This window comes from Strix uralensis, chromosome 11, assembly GCF_047716275.1.
Source record: "Strix uralensis isolate ZFMK-TIS-50842 chromosome 11, bStrUra1, whole genome shotgun sequence".
NCBI classification, from domain to species: Eukaryota; Metazoa; Chordata; class Aves; order Strigiformes; family Strigidae; genus Strix; species Strix uralensis.
This window is the reverse complement of record NC_133982.1, coordinates 9702925-9723826: the sequence shown is the minus strand read 5'-3', so window position 1 is coordinate 9723826 and position 20902 is coordinate 9702925. Positions and strand designations below refer to the sequence as shown.

At 49.8% G+C, this 20902-nt stretch overlaps 2 protein-coding genes across 12 annotated transcripts in view; one reads left to right on the top strand and one right to left on the bottom strand.

Moving 5' to 3' along the window:
* The window catches only part of PPIP5K1 (diphosphoinositol pentakisphosphate kinase 1), a 50098-nt gene extending 46642 nt beyond the window's left edge, over positions 1-3456 (top strand). For all 10 annotated transcript variants that reach the window (XM_074880815.1, XM_074880822.1, XM_074880821.1 and 7 more), the window contains 2 exons: positions 374-487; positions 1687-3456. In XM_074880815.1, the coding sequence (XP_074736916.1) occupies positions 374-487; positions 1687-2378 (806 nt within the window). In that variant the 3' untranslated portion in view covers positions 2379-3456. The remainder of the gene's footprint in view (positions 1-373; positions 488-1686) is intronic.
* A 1541-nt stretch (positions 3457-4997) lies between these two features.
* Positions 4998-20902, bottom strand: part of MAP1A (microtubule associated protein 1A) — a 65365-nt gene continuing 49460 nt past the window's right edge. For both annotated transcript variants that reach the window (XM_074880809.1, XM_074880811.1), the window contains 3 exons: positions 11903-20756; positions 9439-9671; positions 4998-8521 (listed from right to left, as the gene is read on the bottom strand). In XM_074880809.1, the coding sequence (XP_074736910.1) occupies positions 8366-8521; positions 9439-9671; positions 11903-20756 (9243 nt within the window). In that variant the 3' untranslated portion in view covers positions 4998-8365. The remainder of the gene's footprint in view (positions 8522-9438; positions 9672-11902; positions 20757-20902) is intronic.

Here is a 20902-nt window from a genome sequence, read left to right as displayed (position 1 = left end):
TTGGTCTTTTACGTGATCGGGACAGATCAGCCTGACAGGACTGGCAGTAAGCGCAGTCTCTGAAGCCTGTTCCAGGGTGTTCTAGCCCAGGAGCGAGCTGTGGGATCCAGCTCAGAGCCGTCCTAGGCCACGTACTTGAGAGACAAGTAATTGGTCAGGTCTTTCTGTAGCTGATAAGTACAGCAACATGGATACAGACTCCAGCTTGGGAAATCTTAGCCTCAGGTTCCCCGGAACCGACGGACACGCGTGGCTCTGAATTTGCACTGGTCTTGAGCTCTTCCTGGAGTGCCTGCTCGTGGCTGCTGGGCTACGAGCCATTCCTTTATGTCTGTCTGAGTATTACTGATCGGTGTATTTTTTTTTCTTGAAGCTTTGTTTGATTCAATGATTGGCAGCCAGATACCAGGAGACCCCTTTATGTCCCAGCGAATCCTGTCATCATCCTCTTTGCCACTGCGCCAGCGTTCGGATAAGCCCCCTTGGTGTGAGTGTGCTCCTTCTTATCGGGGTGAATGTGATGGTGAGGGAGGGAAGAAAAGGGTGCCAAATGGTGGAAGCCAAGTATTTGTGCTCAGGGTTTCTGTGCTCTGCCCTTGAAGGAACAGAAGCAAAAAGGGGAAGTAGGTAAAGGGAAAGTAGTCATATGCCCTGACAAAAACTTCCAAAGAAAGATGCAAAAAGGGACTCTGTACTATTGTATATCCTGGGGACACCTGCTGTTGGATGGGTGCTGTCTCTCCAGACATCCTCTGCCTTGTGCACCGGGACATGGAGGGCCTGAATGAATTTTGGTCTCAAGTTCTGTGATTCTCCATGACACATGGCCAACACAGCGTTGGCGCGTGGAAATGCTGCCTTTTCTGAACAGCCGTGTACCTGCCTTGCCCAGAGCTCCGTACAGGACGGACGATTGTTTCCTTCTTCACTCACGGGCTTTTCTGCAGCTCCTGGGCCTCACTTGTCACGGCCTCTGCAGAGATGGCGACTGTTGTTAGTCCCCTCTGCAGATCTGACCGGAACTCAAAGGGGAAAGGGTTGGCCAACGATTGCACAACAAGCGCCTTGATAACACAAGTCAAGGCTGCTGCTGGAAGAGCTGTACCCTCCTTGTGCCAGGAGTACTCTGTGTGTGTGCAGGCAGCAAGGTCAGGGAACTGATCTGACCGAAAACAGTTGTTTAATCCTCCCCCTTTATTGGATTAGATATAATCTAGATCTGTCCTCTAGTTTTGCTCATTGTACAATACAAGACAAGAATAAGCATCAGTGGAGAAGCAGTATTTCTTCTTCCAGTGATCACTAGCTCAGCGTTCAGGGACTGTGTGTGTCAGGAACCAAGAGGAGCGAAGTTGAAGCTGAGAGTGTTCCATAATAATGAGGGAATGAGAAAAACTGCTTTTCAGCTCAGAGCCCAACATCACACTTCACATTTTGCTCTGTAATGACAACAGAATCCGCTCTTGGCTGTCTGCCAGTGTAGCACTGTGTGACAAGATGTAGCTGTGGTGTTTGTGCTTGGCTTTTCATCAGCTGAGCTGCCAGAAACAGGCCAGGTTGCTTGGCACGTAGGCAACCCTCACCCATGGGTTGTACAACTGTGGGACTGTGACAGCCTGGGTCTGCCCAGGCTTTGGGCTGGGGAAATACCTGCTACATGTTTAAGATTTTTCTTCCTCTTTGCAGATAGCAGTGGCCCCTCCAGTACTGTCTCCAGTGCAGGCCCATCCTCCCCAACCTCTGTGGACAACTGTGCTCGTTTCAGCTTCACTGAGAAATTTTCCATCAGTCCCCCCAAAAGCGAGGAGCAGCTGACTAGCCAGTCCCCGGAGGAAGAGGAGAGACGGGCTCTGGGCAGAGGGCTTGATGTGGAGGGGGGCCTGTCTGGGTTGTTGGTTGTGGAGCCGAGTGCCCCTGAGAGCCTGACCTGGGATAAGGGCCCAGAGCCAGGCAGGGCTCTGGAGCTGGGCAAGAAGGAGCTGGTGGAGGAGGACTCTAACCCAGAGGAAAAGAGCGTGGTGGAGCTGGATGAAGAATCAGCGGGGCAAATGTTAGAGTCAAGTAACAGAGGGAACCCAAAGTGTGGTGCAGGGTCTGATATAAGGCTGGCTGGGGAGGGAGTGGAGCCAGGGGAGGGGTGTACGGGGGGAGTGACCGGCCTGGATCAGTCAAGGCTGTCCAGGGAGATCCTGGCGCCCTGTGAAGAGGAGCTGCTGGGAGAGGGGTTGGACGCCGCGCATATGGGCAAGGAGTTGCTGGGGGACAGTGCTCTGTCAGGCCAGCTTCCCTCTGGTCACCTGTGCCAGGTGCAGCCACTTTCCCCTGAGAAACGTGCAGAGGAGCTGCAGCCACTGTGTCAGGAGGATCAGCAGAATTAGTGGCTCACTGGACAGCACACTGCAAGCGCTTCTAGCCTGGAGGCAGCCCAGGTTCCCGCCCAGCACCTCATGCAGCTGGCTGGCCACAGCACAGAACAAGCGTGTCCCGAGCCACAGGACTCTGGGCTGTGGGAGACTCTGCTGTGCTCCACCCGCCAGCTCTTTGCCATTGGCAGGAGACAGTCCCCCATCTGCCTTGTGAATTGAACAACAAATGCAGTCTTGGTGCTGGTGTGGCACCTCCATGGAGTGGGGACATGGGGCTGCGTTGGTGTCCCAAGGGCTGTGTGCTCGCTGGGACGGGAGAGGATTGGTACAGCCAAGGCTTTTACGGGGGTAAGTCCAAAGGAGACAGATACTCCCTTGAGATTTTCTGGCCCACAGCCTTCAGAAAAAGGTCATCTGGGCCCAAAGCAATCGGATCCATCACAACCACCAACCTCCTCTCTGTTCCTTCGTTCTTCCTCTCTCAATTCCCACCACTGGACACCAAAACCAGGTCCAGAGAGGCCATGGCAGGCAGATGAGGAGAAGCAGAAAGCATTCTGGGTGAGTGTGGGAAGGAGAGCAAAGAGGGCATTGGGTTCAAGACTGCTGCTTGCAAGAAAACGTCTTTGGTGTGGACGGGATGTTTTCCTGCTGGGCTGGGGCAGGCAGGCAGGAGCCTGAGAGAGGTGGGCAGGGAGGACACACACGGGTTTTTTTTTTCTAGTCCCCAAGGGTCAGGCAGGGTACAGCTCTGAAGTCTTGGTGACAGAAATTAAAAGAAACTGCTATTTGAACAAATCAGGATTAATAGAAACCAATAAGGAGAAATCTTTATTATATATGAAATGAAAAGTATTTAATACATATTTATGTAAATGACTTGTGAGCACAAGCCTGAGGGCGAGATTGACACGGGTGTCCCTGCCGCATCCTGAGTGCAGGCCAGGGCTGTGCCTCCTGCGCCTCCTGTATTTATGGACAAGTCTGCGTGTTCGTCTGTAGCTAGGATCTGTGTTTTTGTGAAGCTGTGCCCAAAGATCTCCACGCTGTGTTGTGATGATGTGTGTTCACAGTAAATCTATGCTGTGGGTCTGGCGTCTGTGTCTCCGATGCTGCTGTGTGTGTGCCAGAGTGCGCGGGCCCTGCTCCCTTGCTGCCATCCTGGCCCAGGAACTGTGACTGAAGTGAGGGCACAGGCACCCGGCTTTGCTCGAGAAGGCCAGATGCCTCTTTTTTCCCTCCACAGAAGAACTGGTCATACCGGGGGAAAAGGTCCTGGCTTCCCAGGCCCCAGGGTGGTTTGCAGTAGAACAAAGGCAGCTCCTTTCACTTGGTCCCACCTTGTCAGTTCCAAGCATGTCCTGGGTACTGTGTCCTCTTCCTTGTGCCTGATAATCCCAAGCTGCCAGTTTGGGTACTTAAGAAAGGTCATGTTTACTTGCACTTGAAATGCAACAGTCGTGCAGCTGCCTTGAGTGCAGCACTATGCTCGGAGGACACCCGGCCCCTCTCCTGCAGGGCTGTGCCAGGCTGCTCTCCTGAGGGTGCACCAGGGCCTGGGAGAAGGGCCCGAAGCCTCTGGCTTTCCTTGGCAGCCCTGCGTTAAAGACCTGGCAGAACAGGAACCCCGGCTGGTGCCTGCCCCTGCCCCCGGCCCTGGTTCTGCCACCCTGCCCGCACCCTCCGGGGCCAGTCCTGCGTGGCGCCTGCCCCTGCCAGCCCCGCTGCCCCTGCACCAGCCCTGGCTCCTGCCGGGGTTTGTGTGCTGCTGCCTGGGGAGGCAGCGCCCACCTCTGCACCCCTGGCCTGGACGCAGTCATCGACGTGATGCATCCGGCACCACATGGTGCCAGCTGCGATGGCAGGAGCAGGTCATGGAGCAGGGTCCTGGGGGTGATGGTCTGGCTGGCAAGTGCTCACCCCCACACAGCTCATGGCTTATAGGGCCCTGGAGCCTGCCAGTATGAGGGCTTTGCTGCCTACAACTGTCTGGCAGGGCTGCCTGTCTGCTCCCTCCGCTGCCAGAAAAGGGCTGGGGGCTGCTCTCAGTGCCAGCTGCCCTCCTGCTGCACGACTGGGCTCTGGGTGCCAGGGGAGACGCCTTATAGCCAGGAACCCTCCCCCAGAGAAGGGGCTGGTGGCTGCAGCGTCCTTGCCAGGGGCAGCACCAGGGCCGTGGTAGCAGCCCAGGAGCTGCTGCTGTGGGACGCGCCACGTCAGCCGAGGACAAAAGCTCCAAAGGGCACGTTCTGCAAGAAGGGATGGCTGAGTGCTGCGGTAGTTGAACTCCTGGGTAAGTTGCTGCCACTCACAAGGACCACTGTCACTTAAAACGTGCCCTGATCTTCAGCCCATTTCTCCACCTGAAGGGAGGAGAGGTACTGGAATTGTACATGGCCCTGCTGGGGCCAAGGAGGGGGAAATGTCCCAGGTGGGCTCTGTGCCCAAGTGCGTGTCCCTTCCCGGGGCTTTAGCAGCCGCCAGTGAAGGTGTGGTGGTTGTGGAAAACCTGGGGCTCGCCTGAGTGTGCGGCCTGGGAGGCAGCAGCGGAGGGACGGCAGGGTAGCCGTGTCTGTGTACCCCTGCCTACAGTATGGACCCACTCAATGAACAGTTTGAAACCGTTGGAAGTGTTCTTGTTCGCAATTAATGTGGCTTTATTATTAATGTGTTGGGCTCCTCTCTTGACAGCAGTTAGTTACAGAGTGTTTCACATGGAAATGGGCAAAAGGACAGAACTCAAGGAACTAAATTCAAATAGAAACATGATGCTGAAGAAAAGAATCAGGGCTCTGTTCTTAAAACATTTAGCATAGAAGAAGCTAGGAGCACAACTTGCCATTTCAATACAGTTAAGACGTTCACTTTTTTAATTATTGGTTTAAAATAGTATTTTGTACCTATTACATACAGGAAGATTACGCGTTGTTGCCCACATGCAGAAACAAGCAAAAGCAGAGTTTAACTGTTTCTCTCTATAGTGTTGTATTACCTCTGGCTCTAGATGGGTTCTGCTGGCTCCTGCAGGCTAAGCAGGGTCAGACTCTTTACAAATTGGCATTTTACAAGTCCTTTTCCCCGTAGTTTTTTAAGACGGGGGGGCGGGCAGGGTGGGGTGGAGGGAGGGGAAGGAGGATGGGAGCGGAAGACAGAGAGGGAGGGAGAGCAGCTGAAGGCAGAACAGACTGCCACAAAAGACTTAAAAAAAAAAAAAAAAAAAAGTGTGGAGCCTTGAGGACAGGGAAGCAAACGGGTGTAGGGTAAAGCTGTCCAGGCAGCGTAGCTGCGGAGGGCAGGAGCACAGCACACGGAGGGCAGGTGCTTTACTGCAACACGTGCCCACGCCTGCGCTCCTGCCTGGAGGATGCAGGCACCTTGCAAAGCCTCACTACTACTGCTGCTTAGTCAGAATTGCTTCAAGTTTAAAATGGAGAGAACATTCATGTGTGGGTCTATCTAAAGTTAGTGCATTAGCTTTTACACCTAGCCACGCTTAGGGATCCAGGGAGCCCCTCAACAAGGGTGACGTTTGTTCCTCTGGTGCCTGGCACCCTGTGCCGGCTGGCAGCCGGTCCCTTGGAGGGTGGGCCGGGATCTCCCCGAAGCGCTGGAGGCAAATCCCCCAGCAGCGTCCAGGAGGAGCAGGGGCCTCGCTGCCTGCAACTGCTTGTCAGAACCAACGTTCATGGACGCTGACCCCATCAGATTACAGAGAATAATGACATTTATTCTTCTGGCAGACACACTGTGATTCCATGGTTAAAATGAATACAGCACAGGGCAGGGATTTGCTAAATCCCCAAGTAAGCTCCCATGCTCCTAACAAGGGCCTCGTCGACAGGGCTGGCTGCTCCTAGGGGAGGGGCTGCTCGCCTCAGGCTTTGTCCTGCAGCTGCTGGGGCTTAGACACAGCCTTGCAGGCTGCAAGTGGAGGCCCCTTTTGCTGCCAGCAAGTTCTCTATGGTCTTTATATGTTGTTGTTGTTTAAATTGCAGCATCTAAGTATTTGTACTGAGAAACCTCTGAGCTGACACTAAGAGCACATGGTATCATGTTAACATGAATAAATTAAAATATTAAATCCACACAAAATGCAGCTTAACATCAAAAAATAAATATATAAATTAAATGCAAAATAAACCATTTCCCTAGAAACTCCATTTTAGTCCTAGGAGCAGGTTTCCAAGCAGCATTTTCTTTACCTCAGCTGCCAGAAAACTAGCACTGGACAGAAGTGTCCCAGGCAAGCACACCACGGTCCTAGGATGCTTGTTATGGAGTCAGACCTCGGCTCAGGGCCAAGCACAGCGAGTGACACAGCAGATGGAAATACCTTTGAGCTGTATGTCACGCCGTGCAGCATTGCTTCCTATCACCTCTCTCCTCCCCCAGAGCACACCCTACTGCCACTCTTTGTCTTACAGAAAGACAAAAGCCGTCTTTGTGCTAAGACCCTCCTGCAACGCTCTCAGATGTGGCAAAGGCTGACGGGCACTGCTGGCTCAGCGCACCCGAGCACGGACACTCCTGGAGCCGCTCGCCCGGTGGGACTGGGAGCCCCAGAGCTGGAGCAGGTCTGCACGCCAAGGAGGCGCTGGGCAACGGTTCAGTAGCCGTGACGCGCTCACGCAGACGATGACACTTCTGCCAGGATGGCCGGAGAGCGAGGACACGGCGGCTGCGCCAGCACCGGGCTGCAAGGGGCGCGCCGCGTTCGGACAGCACCTCATCTGTGCCGGCACCAGAGTCTGCACGTCCAACTAAGAACAGCTACACTTACTAAACTACTTTCCCCGAGTGGTTTTGGAAGGGGGTTCTCTTTCCTCACACAACAGGTTCTATTCCCCTCAATCCTGGACACTCAGGGGGACAACAAAAAGCTTGAACACAGGTAAGAGGCTTGGACTGCTGGCATACAGGCAACGAGGAAGTGGCTGGTGCCAGCTACACCGGCCGGGGCGGGCCCCTCACGGTACGCCATGCGGTTCCTCAGCTGCTTCACCGCAATCCTCAGGAAAGCCTTTGGTTTACAAGGACGGGGAGGTTTCTCGTACATCTTGGGCCAGCGGTGGCCAGGGTTGTTTCAGCCCTTCTGCATTAGAGGGGCTGTAGTTGTGCGTTTGGAAACTCTTTCGTGTGACTGTTCAGGCAACAGCCCCTCTGCCTCCGGCTGTCACACTGCTGAGGTGCAGGACTAAGCTGGCCACTCCGTGTGTGCAAAGCTCAAGTTAGCAGGCTAGGAATGTGCCCTTTGTTGCAAAGAACAACAGGCTGAACCCTCCCCTCTCACGGCCACCCCCAAACAGAGCGTCCTTCGTCCCAGCTCCTTCAGCACAGTGAGCTGGTGTCACAGGACGCCACAACCACACACTCAGGACAGAAACCTGCAGAGCTGGCACACGGTGGTCCTGCCTCGTGGAGTACAGGTGCCTTTGCTCAGAACACCACCCGTATGTTCAGATGGGAGATGGAAGAATGACCTTCACTCTCACGTTACAGTCGGAAGGTTTCGCCTTCCCTCACCTCCTAGGTGCATTTTCTTTGCAAATTAGTTTTCTTCTCTGCCCCCCCCTGCCCCCCCATGCACTGTCTACATGCAGCAGCAGCACTTCAGCCCTCACCAGAAAGATGAGGATCATGGTGCTACAAGTTAAATGGCAAGGCAGCCAGGAAGAGAGTAGAACAAGCTCTCACAGCAGCAAGGCAGCCAAGATAGTATACAGAAACTGTACAGGCAGCCGAATAAAGCAGGGAAAGTGAAAGTGCCCCTGGCCTGCAACTGCTCTTGCACAAACTCTTAGCTCAGTCCAGAATATTACAGAGCCCTGCACTTCTTTCTCATGGCATCCAGTGCTGAGCTAGATGGATACCCGATTGCCTGACAAATGGGAACCATGTAGAGGACTAAACCAGAGAAGAACTGGACTGTGATTAGATGACGTCTCTGATGTTGCATCGGTGATTGGAGAGTCAATGGATGAACGCAAAGTGTGGGAGATTTAGAATTCAATCTTACAGGCTGGAAAAGATTCATCCTGCATCACAACAGTGCTGCTGCTTGCCAGTACCATGATGTTTAGCTCCTGCTGTTTCTCATGGGTCTGTTGGTACCATTCTCGTGTCACCTCAGTATCATGTGTTGGGATCAATGTCACCTGGGAAAAGAAAGCAGCAGGGATGATTGTCTGAGAACAACTGCAGTGACAAACAATGCCCACAGGAGCTGAGGCTAAAATTTCCCATTGATTTTGGAACACTGTACCCTTGGTACTTCTTGTTCTATTTAATGTCTTTCAGATGTCAGGTTCTCTAAGGCAGAGCTGGTGCTTTATTTTATGCAGTACCAGCACAATGGAGCTCTGAGCTCTTTCATCATTATGATGTAAATGGTGCAGTGCAGGGGAGAGCATCTCTCTGTGGAGCTCCAGAAACAGCCTTAGAAAGATCCCTCAGTGTAAAAAGGAACAATGCTGAGAGTGTCACTGTTAATGGCCTGATATTAGACTTTATGTGCCTACTGACCCAATGTGCAACTCAGGGACCTTGAAATCTGAGGCTGCTTCATCTGAAAGAATGTACACACTTTCTTGTACCTGTCCCCAGAGAGAGCACCCACCCAGGATGTCCTGCAAGCCTGACTAAGCAAGAACTATGTGTAAGAACACTCTGATTTAAAAGCACTGATGAAAAGTTGCTGTCTGAAAGATCTTCTGCAAGGCAGGCTAGCAACAAATGCCACTGGGTGTGGGACACTGTGAGAAAATTCAGACTGTGATGGTGCTTGTTTTTGCCTGAGGACAGGCTCGTCCTGCAGCAGATAAGGACGAGCGTTTGCTCTCTAAATGCTTCCTCCCCTCAGGAGGATGAGGAAAGGAGGACGTATCTGCTTCCACTCATACCATTTTGCAGGTGTCCTCCTCCTCATGGCTACAGACAGTTACTCTTCTAGGACTGCAGAGTACTATTTGCTTCCTCTTAGTGTGCTCCTCTGGGTATGTTTGTGACGCACACTTCCCCAGCACTCGTGACACAGGGAGCATCACACACACTCCGTGGCATTTCTGTGACCTACCTGCAGGTTCTCCCCCCACTGAGCCTTCCCCTCCAGGAGCGCATCCAGCACTGCACGGCTTGGCTCTCCATTGGCTGCATCATTCCCACTCACAACGTAATACGACGCTCGAACCCGCTTGAAGAACTCCGGATCTGTGTTCTTTCCGCTGCAATGGTTGGGGATGTATGCCAAATCCACGTAGACAGGTGGACCCATGGGCACAGGCAAACTGCTCTTAGGACTATTGGAAGCTTTGGAAAAAAGAAAACAGAGGCTGTCAAAACCCTTCTGGAAAGGACGAACACTCAACACTGAAGGACTTCAATTCCAGAAAGGTTTTTCCCTACAGCTGTATCAACAAAGTTAAGGTTTATCCAGGCTCTGCTGCTCAGAGGTGACCTGGGTGCATTTCTGGGCCAGTGCTGTCACAGCTCTTGGGAGGGAAAGGGAGTTCTGCTGTTCTTTGGGGAGGGAGTGCAAGGCTTTAGGCTCAGAAGCCTTTCCTGGGGAAGAGAATCAAAAATCTCCATTATTAGCTTTTGCAGAGTTGTTGTTCCAAGCAATATTTAGTCGTAATTTTTGTTGTCTAATAACCTACATTTGCTATAGAAACCTGTTCTGATGGCCTTTATATGCTGTCCTAGGGTATTACAGTAGTCTTTCCGGAAGCTCCATCCTGGCTTTCTGCCATCCCTGTGAATTGCTGCTATTCCAAGGTCTCTCTATTGCTCTTTCCTATCAACCTTTTGTACCTCTTTTCTTCATTTGCTGCTGCTTGCATTTAGGAGATGAGAGATGGTCAAAGAAGAGTTGTTATACTCAGCAATATATATATATATATGCGTATACACACACAACCCACAGAAGGACTGTCCCTTCTCCCTCCTGCTCTCTGTGGAATCACAGAGGCCTCTACCCCCTTTTTCCTTTCATATCCTATCTCTGGGTAGTCTCTTCTGTGAGCAAAAAGCCACTAACTAGGGCACGGACAACTCCTGGTGCTGCCTAGCTGCTACACAAACATGAAATCCCCGCCTGTCTCAGCCAGTCTTATGGCTGTCTAGTCCTCACCCCAAGTTTGAGTTAGGCAACTCACAGCACTGCTCCATGCACACCTTTGTCTCAACCCTCCCTTCAGTCACGCATACCCAGGCACTGCATCTCGCCAGTCCTTTCTGTGCAGTGCCCAAGACACAACCCCTCTGTACAGACCCTCCGGCGCAGGCTCCCTCGTGCCGTACCTGCTCTGCTTGTCAGCTGTCCAGCACCATCAGCCCGCTCAGCGCCTGCTCAGCCCACACGTCCCTGCAGAGCCCTCCCTGGCCCGGCACTGTGGCCACCTTCCTGCCCCTCCGCTGCCTTCCTCGCACTCCCCTCCATCAGCCGTGTGGCCTGTCTGTTGCCCTGCTGCCAGCAACACCCGTTTCCTCACCTGAGCTGTATCTGACACAGACATACACAGACAAACACACACACACGCGCACACAGACACACACACACAGACAGACAGAGGGGCTCTTTTCGGACCTCCCCCTTCACTTGCTCACGCTCCCTGTAGTGCCTCTGCAAACCCTCCCCCACTTCTACTCCCTCTCTTTGCCAGCATCTGCCGCGGCGCTGGCTGAGACCACAGCCCAGCAGCTGTGTTGCAGTTTCCTCCCTTCTCCCCAGCACCACCGACCTGCTGGCTCCTGCCTGACGCTCGGCACCAAAGAATCAGTATTTGCTGTGTCTGTGCCTGGCACTACGGGGTCTCAGCACAGAGAGGGCGATGATGCAGTACTGTGCCACCCGATACTGGTATCATCCTGCAGGACACCAGCAGAGCACTGGTCCCTGTGTGAACGCTCAGCAAGAGGCCATGGGCTGTACAGACACTTGAGGCTCAATCCCTCTTTCACACCTTTATTTAGGAAAAAAAGACCTTAGTTTCCAACAGTTGGACTGCCTGTTCAGTGCTGTGGTACTCAGATGTGGGAGCTTCTCCCACCCCATCTCTGCTTACCATTTCAGAGGGATGGACATATCTGACCACAGTAGTGTCCTGTTCTTTCAAGTGACAGCTTTATCTCAGTCCAGCCCAATGCACTTACCCCACTCACAGGCTGAGAGGTTGCCACAACTTTTTAGAGCACACATGTATTTTGTCCTTCAACTGCTGGCATGTGACAGCACCCACCTCTAAATACCTACTGCTCCTCTGCAGACGTAGCCCCTGGGTGCCACTGAATCTTGGCCTATAAAGTTCTGAATCGAGTCTCTCTTCAGAGGTGGCTGCATTCAGCTCTACAGAGGTTGAGAGTTTTCCTCAAGGCTTTGACCTTTTTAGTGATTTGTGTGACAACCTCTCTACCTTATCCCTGCTTCTAACTTTGTATGCCTGACTGGACAGTCCTATTCTCTGTTCTCCTGCATTTAACCCAGTGTTTTTCTCTGTGTTGGACCTAAAGAGAAAATGCATGCTTAAGGAAGAATTTCTTACCAGGGTTTGTTTTGATGCCATTAACAAGGCTCTTGCCAGGGTTGCTGTGACTACTCCGGGATAACTCATCCTCCGTGTGAGGAGGCTGCACCAGCGCACTACGTGGTTTGGGCTTCTCTCCTCCATCTCTTTCTTTTTTGCCAGTGACCGATTTTGGAGATTTGTCTGATGGCTGTTTCACAGGAGTGGGTGATCGCTTCCCTTTCACATCTAATTTCCGCGAAGGTGAGGAAGATTTGGGTTTGCTTAAAGGCTTCCTCACACCTTTGTTCTTTTCTTTTATGTCTTTCTTGGAAATTTTATCAGTTCTGCTCATGCTTTGCTCATTTACCAACATATCGGGGTCTACCATGCAGACATCAGGGTGAGGAGGATGGGGATGGGGATCTACCATTGGAACAGGCTGAGGATCATGGCTGGACCTAGAACTGGCATGATGAGCATTCCCAACAGCTTTGTCCACTGGGAGGAAATCCGCATCTTCATCTGAGTCCATGTTGGCATCTGCTGTGATGGACGGACATTCTTCTGTCTCAGGTGGGACATCCGAGTCTGACTGGGAGGTTCCAGAATCACTCACTGATGTTGGAGGAGTTTCCTCCACTGTGGCACTTTGCATGGGGCTACTACCAGTGCGGGGTGGTCTTCCCTGAACAGAGGGATGACCGTCCTCCTGGGAGAGGTCACTGTCTTCGGAGAGCTCATGAGGGCTCGGGTTGATGAACGAGGGAGAGAGCTCTCCCTTCCGGTGCTTGAATTCACATGAGGAAAATTTCTGTCCACAATCAAAACTGCCTCCTGAACGTGGCTCCATCTCATGGGAAGCATCTCCATGGTCTTCTGGTTTTCCACCCCTCTGCACACCTGGGAAAAAGGGCTGGAAACTGTGTTCAGGGGACATCAGAGAGGAAGGACGGCTCTGCCTCTCTGTGTCCTCTTTGCCTGCGCATGGAGAAAAACTGCTGTCAGAATCAGGATATGTTTTTTCATCTTTTGCCTCTGCTGCATGGTACGTACTTTGGAAAGCTTGCAGACTGGTGCTCACCTCTGTTGGACCATTGGCTGTGGTTTCATCTTCATGCTGATGATGAGGAAATGATGTCAGCACATCAGGGAGAGATGTCAGTGCCATCAGCTGTTCTGCAAATGCCGCCTTCTGCTCTGGACTGCTCACACAGGGTTGCCGTTGTTTCTCTGCAGAGAACGGTGTGGGCTGTGAACTCTGGCACTCCTTTCTGCACGGTGAAATGCTGTCACCCACACCACTTGTGAATGGAGAGCCGTGTTCTTCAGCAAACACAAAGTCTTTGGTTCCAGCTGTCTCTGTTTTCGCAGCACTATCTGGAATCTGTGGGGACACATCCCAAAGACTCCTGGTACCTGGTTCTGCTGCTGCACCCGTGTATGTGGAAAGCATGTGGGAGTAGAAACCTTCTGCTGTAGTCGGTATCACAGGAGTGGTAGCTTCCGATGAAGGTTCCTCTGACAGGCTGGAAGAGTCATCCTTCAGCTGCTGTTGGGGCACGGACTCTCTTTCCACAGCTCTGGAGAACAACTTATCTTCTTCATATGGACTCAGTGGTGAGAATTTAGTAAAAGATGAGTCGAGGCTGCTGATTTTCTCAGAAACCTCCAAGTACTCATCTTTCTTCCCCTGATCTGAGAGCAAAGCACAAGGAGCCTTTAAAGGAAGAGAGATGTCTCGTAAATGGCTTGCTGAGGTTTGCTCGTGTCTGAACATGCTGGGTGTTTCACTCTTTCCTAGCAGGGAGCATTCAAATCCAGACGAGCTATCCACCACCCTCCCCTCCACTGTTGGGCCCTTTGCGTAGGCCTCATTCTGTTTCCCGGATGCAGATTTCAAGTATATGGCTTGTTCTTGGCACTCCGAGACCACTGCTGCACTTGGGTAATCTGTTACACAGAAATGTGACTCCTTTGTGGATCTTTCAGCAACCTCTCTCCTTTGTGAAGAATCTTGTCTTAGATGGCACATTTCTGAAGCCTGCTCATCTCTGCCTACGTCTGGCAGGTCACTGTAACCAGCCACGTATGTCCCCACCACAGCGGCTGGCGCAGTTTTCCTACTTCCATATTCCTCTTTCCACCCTGGGTCAGAGGGCGAAGAGGCAGTGGAGCTGGGTGAAACGGACTCCTGACGCTTGCTTTGCAGAAAGGGTTCTGCCACGTGGAAGCTGTCCATTGCTGAGATGTGTGCATAGACTGTGCCTGCAGCTTCAGCAGGGCTGTGCAGTTTAGACTCCTTTTCAGATTTCTCCTTAGCGCCTTTTTCTAACTCTGAGTCACTCGTGCTTTCTTCCCCTCGGCCTGCTTTCTCATAGTATGTATCTTTGGGATTTGGGCTTTCAGATTTCAGGGACAGAGATGCCTGCTCCTGGCTAGACAAAATGATGTTCTCGTCTGGACAAGCAGCATCAATATAGGCAGCTGATTTTTCTTGATAAAACGTGTCAGTCATGTCTGTGGGAGAGGCAAATGCTGTGCTCGTGGATGACGGGTGCAGTTCAGAGTCCAGGTCTTCTGGCAAAGCAGAAGAAACCTTTAGTTTTTCCTGTCCTTCAGGTAGCCTAGGTTTATCTGTCTCAGACAAGGGCAAGTATCTTTCATGGATGTCTGTATAGCCAAAGGCTGAATCTGCTTTATCTTTAGGGGACACTGGAGATGACAACTCCTTCTCAGCAGAGGTATAAAGGCAGGACTCTTCTTCCTTTGCAGAGACGTGAAAACTGTGACCTTTTTGCGAGATGAATGCTGTTGCTGGCACCTTGTCAGTGTGACCTGGGCTGTCTGCACCCTTGGGTGTGAAGGGGGAGGGCCCAGCTCCAGACACAATTATCTTCTCATAGATGTCAGTATACTTGAAACTTCTTTCATCAGGGTAGGGAGTGGGTTCTCTTTCTTCTTGCTCTTGTCTCGCAGAACTGTCATCACTTCTGGGTCTGCACACCCCTTCCTCATAGGAATAAGGCTCAGGGGAGCTCCTGGAGTAGGTGTCTGGAGGATATGCCACTTGGCTGGCATAACCCACAGCCTCAGCATGGCCCACAGCAGCAGCGCTTTTCTGACAAAGGCCTTGTCCTAGAGGGGAGTGTGCACGCTGCCCTGACACTGCAGCACTTTCTTCTGGGGATGCTGCTATATATTCATATTCTGCTGGTCTTGCAGATTGCAACAGAGTAGATGCTGCTGCCATCTGCTCTTTTCTTCCTGTAGAGTCATTCAGACCCTCCATGGATTTGCAGTCATCCTCTTGCTTTCTATCCAACTTGTATTTACAGTCTATTTCCTGATACAAACCACTAATGTCTGATTTCTTCTCTGTGTCCTTTGATGGGACTTCCTCCTGTAAAGGTGGCTGGAACTGATCTAACTTGTAAGGCCTCTCTGTTTCTGGTGGTGTGTCAATCTCTTTCTCCATAGTGGTAGCCGTTACAGACAGGGGAGATGCTGTCAGTGCTTGGTCTAGTGACTTTGCATAGATATCTAGGACAGCCTTCTCCTCCTCATCTAAGTAGGAGTAATCTTGTTTAGATGTCAACAACAACTCTTGCCTTTCTTTGTTTCCAGTTAATGCTTTGGCCTGATTTTCCTCACCAGAGTCATATTGAGAAGACAGAAGAGAACCTTCCATTTTTATTCTTTCTGGGAAAGTGATATCAGCGGGAAGTATTTCCACTTTCTTTATTTCTGATGTAGGTTTGGCGCTCTTCTGTGTGTCTTCTTTGTAATCACATGGTTCCATCTTTAAACATTTTGCTTCTGCTTGCAGTAGCACAGGTTTGTCTTCAGCATGACGGAGATCCTCATCTTCCTCATTGGGTAACTGCCCTCCTCTTCCCTCCTGAAGATACCCATACGCAGAGCCCCAGGCTTCACTTTCTGCTCGTCTCCAGGCGTGACTGCCAGGCACTGCAGGAGACAGGATCTCCTCCTCTCCCATTTTAGGAAGGGATTTTGTTTCATGTTCCGGTACCTCGTCCAAGAATGTGCTCTCTCTCTCTTTATCATATCTCTGCCGCCTTCCCTGAACAGGGATCTCCTCCACCTCTTCTGGAAACCACACTTTCTTCTCATAACTTAAATCTTTCATGTAAAAGTCTTCCATTTCTGGAGATTTTTCTTCTTGAGCTTCATTGAACCTGCAAGATTTTACACCTTCAGCAGAAATGTGTGAAGATGTTTTATCCTCAGTTGGGCTAGATTCTGTAAAGTGTAAGTCCTTTGCATCTGGAGATACCTCATGAGAGTCCAAGCCTGCAGTTCTTCCCCTAAATGAGCCCTTTTCTGCTGCAGAAAATAAACTGCTGTCATCTGGAGACGTTTCTTCACTTGAAGTATCTCTGGGTGACGTGTCTTTAACGGAGCTACTTTCTGGGCAAGGAAAAGATTTTGACACTTCTTTCATGAGTTCTTTGGCAGAAATTGTCAGTGATTTTCCATATGTAGCTGAGCTCTGCTCTGTGAAATCCATGGATTTCACAGCTTCTGAAGGGAATTTGTCAGTGAAGTCAGACATAGCTTTTTCTTTTGCAGGGATCTCTTCTGCAAAACTAAGAGATTTGATGTCTTCTGGAGAAACTCCTTTAACAAAAAGGTCTGAAGAGATTTCCTTGCTGGGACTCTCAGTGAGAGAAATGGATTTGGTCTCTTCTGGAGAAATGTCTTTAATGGAAACATGAGAAGATTTTTCTTCTTCTGAGGTGTCTCCTGTGAAATACTGCAGTTTTCCTTCTTCAGCTATCATTCCCTTAACAGAAATATCTGAGGATTTTTCTTTACCAACACTTTCTTCTGTAAAAGAAAGTGATTTGGTGTCATCTGGTGAAAACTGTGAAGATTTGTCACTTTCAGATTTGCTTTGGCTTGTGAACTGTGCAGGATCCACATTTCCTAGAGATGCTTCTGTAGTAGAGAATGGCTCAAAGGACAAGTGTTTTGAAAATCCCATTAAACTTTCTGTCATGGTTTTAGTTCCTTGCTCTTTTTCTGGCTCCAGAAACACATCTGTGCTGGGATGCGGCAGCACAGGATGCTCCTCCTCCTCCTCCCCTATCACCACTGTGTCCTGCTTGTGGTAGGAGAGCCAGGGCAGCTCCTCCTTCCCCACCAGTTCCTCCTGCACCTCCTCCCCAGGAGACACTGCAACACCACTGCCCAAGTCCAGCTTGTGCTGTACAGGTCCAGGGACTTCTTTTTCATGTCTGTATTTAGCTGCAGATACCTCGTCTTCTCTGAGAGGTTCGCCCTTGACTCCCTTCACCACAACAGAAGTTTGGCCTTCCAAATTCTTGGCAGCAGCATCTGTTTGTTTTTCAAATAGATCTGAATCTACAGTTTCTAGCTTTTCCTCCACTGGAGACTGATGGAAAGGTGTGTGTCCTGCACTAGTGGGGCCAGATGGGGTGGGAGAGGCCATTTTGACTGTACTATCATCAGGACTCATGCATCGTTCTTCAGCCTCTGCAGAGTCAACCTGGGAAAATGGTGTTTCTTCCGTGGATAACAGCAGACCAGAAGTTTGCATCACTTCCGTGGGAACACTGATTAACACATTATCAGGACATCCTTGGTGAGCAAACATGGGGGCACTGTAATGCCCTCTGAGTTTCTCAGGCATTTCAATATTTGGAGTCCCATCTTCTTCTTCCTCTTCATCTTCTGCCTCTTCATGAAGATCCTTTTTTTGAGCTTCCAGTTTTCTCTCTCCTTCTGCTAACGCATGGAAATCTTCAGGCGGTGGAGATTTAAAACATTTGTCTTCCTCCAAGGATGATGTGGGAGAGATTGTGCCAGCAGACGGAACATAGTCGAGACCTTGGGTTGCTTCAGTCCGAGAGGAGGGCATGCTGTTTACTGTGTCTAGAAGTAAAGAGCTTTTCCCAGTCTCTTCTGTTTGTGGTGCTGTTATAGATGCAACAGATTGGTCTTCTGCTACTGAAGTGGCAAAAGATGAAAGCTTATCACATTCTGTAATGGAAGTAGCAGAGGATATATGTTCCTCCTCAGCTAGAGGTGCTGCCACAATGTTTGTAGGATATGCCAGGATTTCAGACTCCTGGCCACCATAGCCCTTGGCTGAAAGGTCAGCAGTAGGCATGGCCTGTATTCCATGTATTGCTTCAAAAGAACCTGGGTGGTCAGGAACAGAAATGTCATAGGAATTGACATCATACTTCAAGTGCGGGATCCTCTCTTCCTGTTCATCGTGTATTTCTTCATCAGAAATGGTCTGCTCTGTTTCTGAGTAGCCTGGGATAGTTTCATCTTGGATATAGGAAACATGTTCTGCTGTTGCTCCTGGTGGGACTGGCAGACTGCTCAGATATGACTCTTCCTTTGTTATGTCCTTTCCAAGTAACTTGTTTTTCTCACCCATGTCACTAAATTCTTTTTCCTTTTCTGTAGTGGTAAATATTTTGTTCTCCCTCTCATCCTGATTCAGCTCATAGAAGTCTCTATTCTTTTCCACCTTTTCCTCTGCCTTTATGTGCTGTTCCTCCTTTTCTTCCAGTTCTGCTTTTTCTATCACATCTTCTCTCTTTTCCTTCTCACCCTCTTCCTGTGCCTCTGTCCCCTCAATGTATTTTTCACAAGTCTTTGTTTCTGCTTCCCTCTGTTTTCTGTCCAAAGAGATTTTCTCCTCTTCCTCCTTTTCTTCCTCTCTGAATGCTGATGACCGAACACCCTTTGTTAAGAGGTCTGTCTGTGATGGTACCTGTTCTTTGTCTGGAAACAGTTGAACTTCCTTGTCCTGCTCAGCTTTTCCCTCACAGTACCTCATGTCACGATTTTCATCTATTGTTCTTCTTTCATCCTCTATTTTTTCAGCTTGACCTGCTCTCAGTTCTAGCTGATGGACAGCCTTTTCCTCTGCTGGTAATTCTTTTCCCATATCAGTAGCAGTTATTCCCTGATCAGGAATGTTTGTTTTCAAAAACAGATCCACTTCAAGGCAACTCTGAGCAATCAGGTCAGCAGAATCTTTTATCTCTGTTTCAGGTACTCTCATAATCTTATCGCTAACCTCAATATCAGACATTTGCAAGGCCCCTTTCTCCTCGTGCTTCAGTTCCTCAAAGTCCTTTGTAAGATCTTCTGGTGAAGACAGGACTAACCTCTGTTCAGCTATGGAAGTCTCTCCTGGCTCCACCTGCACAGGTGCCTTCTCCATTGGCGACGTCTTCAGGTCAGCAGATACTTCTTTTTCAGGTTTGACTTTCATTTTCTCAGTTTTGAGTCTGCCTGGAACTTTTGCCTTGTACAACGTTTTTCTTACTTCTGGGGTAAATGGTTTTAAGTCTGGTTTAGAAAGCTTTTTGGGCTCTGGTTTGGTTTCTTTCTTTTTATCCTCTTTCTTTGAATCTTTTTTTTCCTCTTTCTTTCCATCATCTTTTTTTAAGTCCTTTTTCTCCTTCTTAATCTCCTTCTTTTCTTTGTCTTTCTTCTCCTCCAGTTTGGATACTTTCTCTTTGAGATGCTTTTTTCCAACCTTGTCTTTTGCCAATTTTCTCTTCTCAGCTTTGAGAGCATCACTTGTTTCTGTCTTTATCTTTTCATGTTTAACAGGTTTCTCAGGAATTTTCTCTGAGTGTTCTTTAACCTTTTTCTCAGTTTTAGCATCCTTTATGACTTCTGGTTTTACCTCTTTAATCCCGTCCTCAACTGCCTCTTCTTTCTTAGCTTGCTTTGTCACAGATGGCTTGGGGTAAGATTTAAGACTCTCTTTACTGTCAGTTCTTTGTTTAATTTTGGTCTGCTTCAGCACAGGTGGAGGTATTCCAGAAGTGATATCTTTCTGAGTAGCCACTGGGTACCTCAGAAAATCCAAGTGCTTGAGTTTCTCAAGACCTTCCAGTATCTTATTTTGAGGAGCATTTCCAGGAAACAAAACCCTCACAATTTTCTCTGTTGGGCTAGCTGGAAGCCACACCACTAGGGCTGTGATGGATGTAAGATAGGGAACAGAAATTTCACCTTCCTTCCCACTTGCAAGAATTATGCCAGTCTTTGCTTTACTATTACCAGCCCATTTCTGCATCAGAAACTGCATTTCTTTACTGTCCTTGACAGGATTCAGTATATACATGTCCAGCTTACCCACTCCCATTTTGTGGAAAAGTGTGATAGGTTCAATGGTGCTGCTCACCACCCTGTAGAGTGGCTCTGATTTAATGCCTAGTCTGTTGAGATACTGCAGTGTCAGGCAAGCTTCTTCGATGCTCCTCTTTACTTTCATGGACGACTCAGGCATCTTCAGTTTTTCAGGAACATTAAAAAAAACCACCCCTAGCTCAGGAGAAATTAGGTTCTTCATCCAGTCACTGTAGTTGGTAGAGCCCTGGGATTGTTCCTCTTCTTGCTCAGCAACTTTCCTCTGCAGCAGCCCATTGATGCCAGGCAGGTTGTCTGCACCGATGTGAGTGAGCAGGATTGAGTCAATCCTGTCCAGGTGCCTTACCAGCTTCCAGAAGCAAGATTTCCTGTCAGAGCCACCATCCACAAGGATGTTAAACCCATTGACAGCAAAGAGAGCAGAATCACCTCTTCCCCCAGGGAATATGTAGCAGCAGGGTTTAGAAAGCTTCAAAAATCCCCCTGAGGTGGGTGGCTCCAGGAGATCAAATGGAGATGGCACATCAACTGTCTCGGAGACATATTCTGCAAACTCAGATACCCCATCCATTTCTGGCAGAACTGGATCAGGATTCAGTTTCAGATTAATAATTTCCTGAAATCGAGGATGCCCAAGGTTGCTCCAGTCTCCTTCTCCCAAGCACGACACAGTAAGGGAGGCCTTGATACCTGAATCAGTGTTGCTAAGAATCTGGGTGACCTAATGAGACAAGCACAGACAAATAAAGGTCAAGTAGAGCTCTGAGACCAATTCAGCACTTTAAAAAAAATAGCCAGTTAATGCAGAAATACTGAAGACGCCATGAGCACTTTACAGACAGGAAACACTGGGGACAGACTGAACAG